Raw genomic sequence first — 11,659 nt, forward strand, 5'->3', positions numbered from 1 at the left:
TCGATTTTCGATTCAATCCATTATTTCTTCCCGATTAATCGAGTATAATAGATTTTTCCCAAACTCGATTATTCCTTCTCACAATCGGTGTTTGTTTTACGTCTCTTAAGCTGGAATAACCACTTCATCAAAATCGAAAATGATCTATATGGAGATTTAGTGCTCTTTAGTTGCTAATTTGTTCCCCAAATTTTGATTTTGTTGCTCCAGTAATTTCGCCGAAATTAAGGGCGATGTCAAGTTTAAAAAAAGTTGGCAAAGCCAGGCAAACGGATGACGAAACATTAACGAAAAAATGATGAGAATTTGTTGCTAATTAGTTGCTCGAACAATACACTCATTTCGAACTGAAAGAATCAACCCGTGCTCCGGAAACCACCCCCAAGTCGTCACGTAAAAACAATACGCTTGAAATATGATTGAATGTACTGTATATTTTATTTTCAACCAATAAATCACTGAATCAGGTGAATCTGTCGGATCTCCGATTTTGTTGCTCGACCCCCAACACCCGAAACTCACCCCCATACCAACGACGCTACACAGAAATGCCAGAACGCGCGGTTATAAAAATTCGCTAAAAATTGATTTCAGATCCGCGAATTAGTTGCTCTCGATGTACCGTATCTCCGATTTTTTTTTGTAGAAAAATCTGTAATTCATTGCAAAATCAAGACAAGTATGTGGTTCAAGTAGCATGCTGATCTATAAAATTAGAATTTTACGCTTGTATGTTCATAGTGCTCCTGTTAATTTTCGGAACTACTGTTACTCATCACACGGGCACGGTTGCTTACACTATCACATTTAATTGTTCATAACGAATTTATCAGGAAAGGAAAAATATTGTATCCAGAAAATGTATTCAAAACAATTTGCTCATTTTACTGGCACTCTGAGATTCCCTGAATGATCAAATGCATAAAGATCTACGCAACAAATATTTTTTTTATTTGCAACACTGGTTTTATTTATTATTTTGGTGCGCAAAAACCAAAATTTTCGGATTAGCATTGAATGTGTCTTTTCATCGCAGATCCTTTTCATGGGTATCGTCGTATTCGACCCAAGATTCTCCTCGACGCGACGTCTCGAAATCGCCGTGTAATGGCCTAGGAGCCTGCTCTTCTCTCCGTCATCGGACGTACGCGTTCGTATTCCTGGGCCCTTGTAATGAACAAGACCCACCAGTTCGTAAATCTCCAATCATGGTGATACCGGGTTTACAAACTGTTTGGGTATTTGGCCAAGCTTTATTAGCCAATCGTCATTTTCGTAATCGAATACTTCGAATAACACAGGCCCACCTACAATTAGACATAACGTATAACATCAATATTGGAATGGTTTAGAAAAAATGGATTGAATCAATCAACATGAATCCCACAACGTGAAACATATTTCGATGAATAAGAATTCTCGACCTCGTATATAATCTATTATAGAATCTTGGTGATCGGTCAATTAAGTAAACGTATTTTTACGAGTTTACGAGTTTTCCTACTGAGTCAAGAAATCAAGTTAGATCCGATTTCACTAACCGAGTTCTTGTTTTCCCAAAGTACCCCAGAAACAATATCAATAATTCAGTCACTGACAAAAAAATTCGTGATACTATGATTTTTAAAAAAAACAACCCTAATATTATGTTTTTAAAAGCTGATAAAGGCAATACGTCGGTAGCTATGCATAGAGACTCTTATAACAACAAAATGAGGCAACAGCCTTCTGACACCAACACCTACAGAATTGCTAAATATGACCTGTGTAACTCCCTACAAACTAGGGTGAACAAACTCACGTTCAATTGGTTTAACTCCAAATTAATAAACAAAAACTTATATAGAAGCATTTCTACTTACAATAGTGTCCCCCCACGCGCATAAGGGCTACCTAAAATTCACAAAGAGGAAGTCCCATTAAGAATTATTGTCTCATTTGTCAATAGCCCGACCTATGCCTTATCCAAGATAATTAATTCATGGCTCACCACTAATATCACACCTCCCACCTCTAAAGTTAAAGATAGCTTTTCCTTAGTTGACACAATAAAAACATTGATTATCCCAGACAACTATACTTTAATATCGGTAGATGTAATATCTCTTTTTACCAACGTTCCGACAGATCTTGCATTGCGCGCAGTAAACAACCGTTGGGCTTCTCTTGAAAATAAGATCCCAATTCCCCTTATTGAACTAGATAAAGCTTTAAAAATATGTTTTGATTCTGCAATATTCAAATTTAACAACGATACGTATGCACAACAATTCGGGTTGCCCATGGGATCTCCTCTCTCCCCAATCTTGTCAGACCTTGTCATGGAAGACTTGGAAACGTCTTGCATTAACAATCTTGATTTTGATTTACCGTTCTATTTTCGATATGTTGATGATATTCTTACTGCTGTTCCTAAAGAAAAAATAGATCACACTCTTAATATTTTTAACCGATATCATCCACGATTACAATTTACTATCGAAATAGAAGAAAATAACGCCATCAATTTCTTAGATGTATTGCTGATACACAACAACAATAATATCAAAACAGATTGGTTCCACAAAAAAACCTAGTCTCAAAGATATTTGAATTTTAATTCTCACCACCCAATGTCCTACAAAATAGGCACCATCATTAACCTAGTTGACCGAGCCATCAAACTTTCTAGTACAGAGTTCCAGGAAAAAAATCTGTCGCTCATATACAATATACTAAGATGGAATGATTATCCTCATGGCCTATTACACAAACATATTAATAAGACACGCACCTACATCAACAACTTACCTGACAATAATATTGACTCTGCTCCCGCAGACGATAACAATAGACCTGCTACTACATATATTCCCATCCCATATGTATCTGGTCTCTTTGAGTCATTGAACCGTCTATTTACCAAACATAATGTCAAGTTTGTTGGAAAAAATTCAAAAGATTTACAATTAGTCTTTGACACGGGAAAAGATAAGATCCCCATTTGCAAACGATCCAATGTTGTGTATAAAATGTCTTGCAGTGATTGCAACCAAGTTTATATCGGACAAACTGGCCGCCACCTTAACACCAGAATCAAAGAACATCAACGCAATGTACATGAGATTGAAGAACGTCACACCGCTCTAACAAAACATAGTATCAATAAACAACATACTTTTAACTACGACAATACAAACATCCTTTGTGAAGAACCCAATTATTATAAAAGACTATTACTAGAAATATGCAACATTGTAGGTCACACCAATTCCGTTAATCTTAGACAAGATGTTGAACATTTAAGTAATATTTACAAACCTCTAATCTCCGCCCACACAACAAATATTGTTTAACCTTAACTAGATACACAAAATTTTTGTCCCCATAACACAGTTTTTCTACATAATTTTTTTTTCACAAAATATTTTTCGTTTTTCTGTATAATTGTTTATAGTAGGTTCACCTTCACTCTGGATCATATTTGTTTCTCCCATCAGTCGTTATTCACCTGTTGACCCAATCGGTTCAACCAACAATAATTTTTGTTAGACATGTGGAACATAGTCATAAAGAGCCTACCTCCACTTCTTGGACACTTTGCAAATTAATTTTACTGCTAAAAAGACCTTCTTTAAAACCTTTTGACACAATGAAATATTGACTGTGAAGAAACATAGTTCTTTAATCTTTTTAATTAATGACTTCCAACTATTAACTCCTACATGTAAAATAACTAGAAGATTGACATTGACTACCGTCACTCAAAGAACATTGTCTCCACTAATTGTAAATTGTGAATTCGACTACATCTTAGTCCACTTACTTTTAAAAAAAGGTAAATAACACTTTAAGCCTTTCTTTTTTCAATTAATCAAATTGTTCTCACTAAACAATAATATATAATAGCCCTAAGAGTATTACATCTACAATATTTAATGTCTGATTGTACTTCTAGTATTATTATTTAAAAAAAATTTTTTGTTGTTCTTGACAGTTAAATAAATAAATCGTTCTGAGGAGGGCCCATATTCGGGTCGAAACGTTAACTAAAAATACGTTTACTTAATTGACCGATCACCAAGATTCTACAATAGGTAAAACATATTTCAGAATATGTACACCAGTATATCAAGTACATTATTCATAGATGCGAAATTAGACTAGGTTAAAATAATTATTAATAATGTTTAATCACGAGTTCATAGATACCAGACAATTCTTACATCGTGAAATAACGATTTATTTTTCGAGGCTGAAGTTATAAACGTTAGAGTAATTAAACCTCAGGGAAAATATAACACTGTTCGTTGAATCCCATTTTTCGTTTACTTAGAGCGAAAAAATTGTCTGCATCACGAGCATGACGATTTACAACCTTGTGCGATCATGCCGAGCGCTCGTGCCGGCTCCGCTGAACTATTATGCGGCTGATTGCACTCGGGTGTAAATCTTCACAGTCTTAATGCAAAAACCACTATCATTCCTTCTAGTAGTAGAAAATCAAAGTGAAGGGGGTACACTAGTCGATTTCGACGTTATCGTATCGTATATCTCTCAACATCCAAGTCCACGTGTCTCAAACGCGAAAAATGGCCCAACAGTCCCATTGTATACGCAATTCTCAAGAAAAAATCATTTCAATACATTTTTATTTGACACAGAAATAAAGAAATACCATGGATTGAATGGATTCTACGAAATAGTGTATTACGAAATAGTAAATTCGTAGAATTCATGTAATTTGTTTATTGCTGCGGCAAATGAAAATGCATTGAACTGTTTTTTGTTTAAATTTGCGTATAGAATGGGTCTGTTCAGACCATTGTTCCGTTTGCGATACGTAAACTTCGATATTTGGAGATGTATACATCAACGTCGAAATCTAACAGGCCACCTTCTAGAATGGGTATCCTTACAACAACTGTTTAGGTATTGTGGGAATCACAAAAAAATAATATAACACGAGTAACTATTCTGCGCAATTTGAGTTGTCAGTTATACTTCTCACTGCGTTTTCTGGCAATTGAAACGCAAAATCAGTTTGCTTGGTTCATTGTATTTTTCTAATTAAATAAGGCTTTAGCACTAATTGTTGTTGAGCCGATCATATTATCGTCATAGTTACAAGAAAGTATAGGAAGAGTAAGCATAATCGAAAAGAGCAATAACAGATTCTAAATTTTCTGGCCACAGTTGGACAAAACTCATTAGCATTTTCTTTCCTGTAACGTATATTTTTTTGTAATGGCACAAAATAAAAATTTTAAAACTGGTATCGTTATCTTGGAGTACGTTTAGTTCCGAACTTCAACTCCATAAATAAATAAAATTGTATTACGTCATACTTGAGTTGCTATTACCATTTTTCACTTTGCAGTAACGAGATTTTTACGACATTCGCAAGATCAATTTGTCTCGATGACTTGTTTAAAGTAGGTAATTATGTATGCAAAATTTCACCTAATGCCAATATTTCTGTTGTTTCCCATCCTGAGCATGATCTTAAAGAACATCTCTTTTGACCAGTGAGCCTAACCTGGTCCAGAATTACATTTTTATATTCTTGTCCATTGCATACAGTTGCTCGTTGAATTGTTATAATGGGCAACGTTTTCTCCCGAGTTGGGCATCCATGATCACATTGTGACCTTTCTCTATAGCTGGGTATACTTCTAAATAGTCCACCAGCCAAGTAACCAACATTTGTGGCGCAGTCAATTAGGCGGCATCCACCGCGTATGACGTCGCTGTCCTTCTTAAAAAGATCAAGCAATATTGCGGCTCGTGATTTGTAAGAGTAAGCTCTTAGCCCTTTGTCAAAAATATCGAAGCACATCTTGATGAAAGGGTTCCCTTCCTTCGATTCTGTCATCTGTGATAACCGTTACATATTATGTTTAAACAACGAAATATCGAGAATTGCGTATAAAAATTTTCGTGAAACTAGATACCCAATGTATTCAGCCAATGAGGCATTTTCCCTCAGACTTTTTTTTCGTTGCAAATATTTAGTGATAGTGATTCATTGCCTTTTCTCTTTCTTGGTTCAACCGCGTATAACTATTTACATTTTATAACACAGGGTGCTGACCGACCGACAAAACTGGGCAAACTGAGAATGGTTAGGGAATTTTGTCTATCGAAAAAAGTCAGGGAAAGACGTATTTTTTTTTTTAAAATGTATTTTCAAACGTCAACTATGCTTCGTAAATTTAGCAAATATAACTTTCGGAAATGGCATTTTACAGTTTCTGATTATTTGTGTAGATCGAAGCAATACAATGTATTTTTGAATTGAAATTCATATATCAAAGGTGCACAATTTCGGAAGGTTTTAGTCGTAACAGCTGCCCAACATTACCGAAGTTTCGTGAAAAAAGGTCAGGGACTTCTAAATTTGTCGACGGGAAAAGTCATGAACAATTTAGGGAACTTTAACTGATTGTGAGCGAAATTATCACCACAACAAGAAGCTATGTTTTACTTACTGCTTCTCTCAACAATAGCCAATCACAGATCGCAGACAAGATTATTTGGAGGAGACTATCGAAAGCACACGTATTATAGAGGCATATGTTTTCGTTTCCGATTTTAACTGACTGTAGAGTGCCTGAATTGCCGTTTTTCATAATTGGTAACGTGATATGTTTTTCGAACAACAACTTGTCCCTGACTTCATCTGCTCTCATGCCCAAATATCGTGCCTTTCGTAACTTCATTTCCGATGCTTCACCATGGCCCCGCCAATCTTCTGTTGAATAAAAGTGTCAACGACACAATCATAAAGGCCAAAACAGATTCACATACACATTCACTCTCGCATACAGACAACACATTTACACGGAACATATACACAAGGTATACAATGTTTACCTCCTTCTTGATACTTACCTCTTGTGTATGAAAAGTTAGTCGTTACAGAATAAACGTACAAGACAAACGTACAGAATTTCTCTCACAATATTGTTAAGATACCCACACACGCAGAGCGTGTAACACCTCAGGCATACAGGATTATCCCCTCTCCCGGCCATCTCATTATCCACATATATACTTGAGCTCTATGAATTGTATTCATTCGTACTCAGTCTACTGAAGCGTCTAGTCCGGAATAAACCTTGTTCTCCATAAGATCGCCTCTCCCGAGTTTCATTTTCCTAACATCGGAAGTGGGATACGCGAATACTGTATTTTTTCTACTTTTTCGCGAGTGGACTCGAGATCCCAATAAAGCCTTCGGGCAGACGTGACGGTCGTTCGAGCGCTTCCTCGGGTTCGAGTGAGATGAGTGATTTTCGAACATTTATGCAATCCTTGGTGAGGAACGCAAAACAGGCCTCTGAAGTCGTCGCAGTGCCGCCGTTCAACCCGAGTAGGAGTGCTGGGTACACGGCCTTGGTGTCAGCAACTGGAGAAACTCCGGCGCACTCATGGATGGACGGATACAGAGCTTCTTGGCAGAGCAGAGAATAATCTCTTTGGCGATGCCAAGACTTGGTGGGAGACCTGGACCCCTGATAATCGAGAGTGGGAGGGGTTCCGTATATCTTTAACTCATACCTTCCCGACAGTCAGGAATTATGTACACGAGATCCGGGACATTGTGAATAACACTACGCGCCGGGATCAAACGCTTGCTTCCTTCGCCCGTAACAAGCATAACTTGCTTTTTCGACTGGGATGGGATATACCAGAAAGAACAATAGTAGGAATCGTAATTGATTTAATTGATGAACAAAGGGTTCGCGATAGCCTGCACGCCTGTAAACCTAGTAGTATGGCTAGGCTTTACGAGCATCTGAGTCATTTCGACGCCGAGATTACAAGTTCTAAGCGATAACACGATGATCATAGTCCCAAGCCGACAACAAGTAAACAACACGCTTGTGATAGTGGCATCACAAGCCCGGGTCCGCCGGCCAGTAAGCGCCAAGCTCTCGAATCCAAAACAAAGACTTTCAAATGTCATCATTGCGGAATCCCCGGGCATAAACGGCATGAGTGTCGTAAGTTAAAGCGAGAGTTGAGATCTAGTAAAGAGAGCGAACGGTTCGCAGTAACTTGTAACTTTTGTAAGAAACCAGAGCACATCGAATCAAATTGTTTTAAAAAGGAAAGAGCACCCGACCAAGGAGTCCACGCATTTTCAAAACTGGGACGTAGGAGCGACGAGATTATCATTACTAAAAACAAGGTGTTTTCTTGCTCGCTCGATACTGGGGGCGACTGTAGTTTGATATCGGATCAAACAGTTACGCGCTGGAACTTAACACGCACTCCACGAAAGTTGGAACTCTCAGGGCTGGGTGGCTGTACAATCACCTCAACCGAAATAGTAGAAACGCTAGTTTCACTTAAGGCCGTTGACTTTATCTGCACGTTACATATCGTTAATGACGGCGATATGCCAACGGATGTACTGATTGGACGCGATGTCATGGACCACGGACTTGCGTTCACATATGATGCTGAGGGGCTCAAAGTCGTACGCGCGAGCACGCAGAGGAAGCTATTCGAAGTAGTCACGCCACGGTTTCGGCATTTCGCAAACAGGACATACAGACAGGACTGACCGGAGCGGACCGATCGCGACTATTAGATCTTCTTGACAAATTTGAAAGGAATATCACAACGGGAATCCAACTAACCACTATCAACAACGCGGATCTCACCATAAAGCTCAAACGTGATGCTACATTTTTTTATCGCCCATACCGTATGTTCCTAGCTGAACGAAAAAAGGTTCGAGAAATCATAGAAGGTTTATTAAAACATCAAATCATACAACCAAGTAACTCACAGTACGCAAGCCCTACGTTGTTAGTGCGAAAAAATGAAAATGAAGATCGCATGTGTCACGACTTCCGACGGCTCAATGAACTTACAGTAAAGGACCGTTACCCAATACCGCGGATAGACGACCAGTTGGATCGCCTAGGGAACGGAATATTCTTCACGAGTCTTGACATGGCTTCAGGGTTCTACCAGGTGCCAATAGCTAAAGAATCACGGGATAAAACATCATTCGTAACGCCGGATGGGCAATACGAATACTTGCGAATGCTGTTTGGTCTAGCTAATGCTCCTGCCACGTTTCAACGAGCTATAAACAACGCTCTCGGAAACTTACGTTACACGATCACCCTGGTATACTTAGATGACGTTCTGATTCCGTCAAAGACCATCGATGAGGGTTTGCGTAACTTGCAAGTTGTACTCCAAGCACTGACGAGCGCCGGCTTTTCACTAAATTATAAGAAGTGTCGGTTTTTTGAAACAAAAATAGAGTACCTGGGTCGCGAGATATCTGCGTCTGGTATACGCCCAACAGACAAGAAAATCGAAGCGCTTACACAATGTCCCGTTCCAAACTGTATCAAACAAGTACGACAATTTGTGGGTCTCGCAAATTACTTCAGAAGATGCATTCTAGCCTTCTCGATACAAATGTCACCTATTACCGCGCTGATGAAAAAGGACGCAGCCTGGAACTGGACGAGTGAGTGCGAACTAGCGAGAGTTAAAATCATCACAATATTAACTAGCAAACCAATTCTCAAAATATTTGACCATGAAAAACCAACAGAACTTCACACCGATGCCAGCAGTATAGGAGTGGCCGCCATCCTTATGCAATGGGATGGGGAAAACCGTGTAGTGGTAGCCTACTTCAGTAAGAAAAATTCAGTTCAAGAAAGTAAGCGTCATTCTTATGAGTTCGAAACATTAGCAGTCGTAACTGCAGTTAAACACTTTAGATGTTATCTGCTGGGGATTAAATTCAAGGTTGTCACGGATTGTGACGCAGTCAAATCCACAATGGTAAAACGTCATATCAATGGGAGAGTGGCTAGATGGTGGACCTATCTACAAGACTTCGAATTTGAAATTGAGTATCGTGCGGGAAAGAAACTCGCACACGTTGATTACTTGAGCCGAAACCTAGTTATGATTATGAGAAGGAATTGTATTCCTTGGTTGGTAGCAGAACAGGCTAAGGAAGATGAAGTTCAAAAAATGATAAAGGAAATAAGAGAAAACCAGAACGCAGAAATGCGCAAGTTATACACAGTTAAGGACGGTATGTTGTATCAACGAATGATCACCCCCGGCGGAAAAGAGACACTTTTGTGGTATGTACCGGCGGCAGACAGGCTCCGAATTTGTCGTACATATTACGACGATTTGTCACATGTATCTGGCGAGAAAGGGTATGAGGTAGCGTCGAAAACATACTGGTTCCTCAGAATGAGACACACAATCGTGAAATACGCAAGACGGTGTTTAAACTGTACGCTAGGCAAAGGGAACAGAGGTAAATCATTAGTCAAACTAACACTCCGCGAACGGGCGAAGACTCTGTTCCATACAATCTACTTAGACTTTTTAGGACCATTATCTACCATAGATGGCCAGAGGTACGTGCTATCATTGGTAGATGAGTTCACTAAATTCTGCATCCTAAAAAGTGCCCCGGCCGCGAACGCAGTTAATATCATAGCAATGCTCGAATTGCAAACTTCATTATTTTGCGCCGCAAAGCTGGTTCATGTCGATCGCGGAAAGGCGTTTGATTCCAATATAGTGTCGGGTTACTGTACATTAACAGGAACAAGGATCCACTACACAACCACTGGCAATCACAGGGGGATAGGTACCGTAGAAAAATGATTCAAGGCATCCGTGAAAAAATCGTAACAGCCCAAACAGATTGGACAAAAGAATTAACAAAGATTCAACATTCCTCTAATATTACGAAAGCGTCGGCGACGGGTTTTACACCGTTAGAACTATTAACCGGTCGGACGGACGTCCCACGTACGGACGCAGTCGCAGAAGCAGTATCAATTACTTCTGACGAATCGATTGATGAAAAACGCCAACTGGCGATTAAACGCAGCCAACTATATGCCGAAAAATATACCGAGAAATGGAACGAGGAACATAGACCAATGATTGAGTTCGATGTTTCTGATTTGGTGTGTATCAAGTCGAATAACACTCAAGGCAAACTTAGGAAAGCATATGATGGACCATTTAAAGTTATTGGAACACCAGACAACCATCGATATGAGCTCCACAACTTGCAGACTGGACGCAAAGTTATACGCTCATCAGATCAGATGAGAAGATGGCCTACCCAGTCAGAACAGACTGCTCATGTCGTTAAGCTAAGGATTCTGTTGGCTGTGTATTCAGCAACAAAGTCCTGTAATGGAATCTGCTTTTTCTGTTGGGTGTGTATTCAGCAACAAAGTCCTGCAATGGAATCTGCTTTTTCTGTTGGCTGTGTATTCAGCAACAAAGTCCTGTAATGGAATCTGCTATTTCTGTTGGCTGTGTATTAAGCAACAAAGTCCTGCATTGGAATCTGCTTTTTCTGTTGGCTGTGTATTCAGCAACAAAGTCCTGTAATGGAATCTGCCATTTCTGTTGGCTGTGTATTCAGCAACAGAAAAACGCAGACCGGACTTGTAAAAAAAAAAAAAAATTTTTTATTATATTTCGTGTCTTACTAATGTACATGGACAGCACCAGATATGCTGTCAGAGTCCTTATCTGTTTCAGAATAGTTCGTATAGGTATGCAAATGCGTTCGAGGATGACCGCATCGTCAGAAGGACCGTGTTAAGATACCCACACACGCAGAGCGTGTAACACCACAGGCATACAGGAT

At 39.1% G+C, this 11,659-nt stretch overlaps 1 protein-coding gene across 1 annotated transcript; it reads left to right on the forward strand.

The window, feature by feature from the left end:
- The first annotated feature begins 7,826 nt into the window (after window positions 1-7,826).
- LOC138190904 (uncharacterized) lies at window positions 7,827-11,297 on the forward strand. Its single transcript, XM_069135594.1, has 5 exons — window positions 7,827-7,988; window positions 8,096-8,467; window positions 8,536-10,063; window positions 10,391-10,636; window positions 10,744-11,297. The coding sequence occupies exons 1-5, from the start codon at window positions 7,827-7,829 to the stop codon at window positions 11,295-11,297; spliced, it is 2,862 nt and encodes a 953-aa protein (XP_068991695.1).
- The last annotated feature ends 362 nt before the right edge of the window (window positions 11,298-11,659 follow it).

This window comes from Neodiprion pinetum, chromosome 1, assembly GCF_021155775.2.
Source record: "Neodiprion pinetum isolate iyNeoPine1 chromosome 1, iyNeoPine1.2, whole genome shotgun sequence".
Taxonomy (NCBI): domain Eukaryota; kingdom Metazoa; phylum Arthropoda; class Insecta; order Hymenoptera; family Diprionidae; genus Neodiprion; species Neodiprion pinetum.

Coding starts and splice junctions, on each gene's coding strand:
- LOC138190904 (XM_069135594.1), top strand. CDS start 7,827: ATGATCATAGTCCCAAGCCGACAACAAGTAAACAACACGCTTGTGATA. Junction 8,468..8,535: donor ATGCTGAGGGGCTCAAAGTC/GTACGCGCGAGC, acceptor TTTCGCAAACAG/GACATACAGACAGGACTGAC. Junction 10,637..10,743: donor TGGCAATCACAGGGGGATAG/GTACCGTAGAAA, acceptor ATATTACGAAAG/CGTCGGCGACGGGTTTTACA.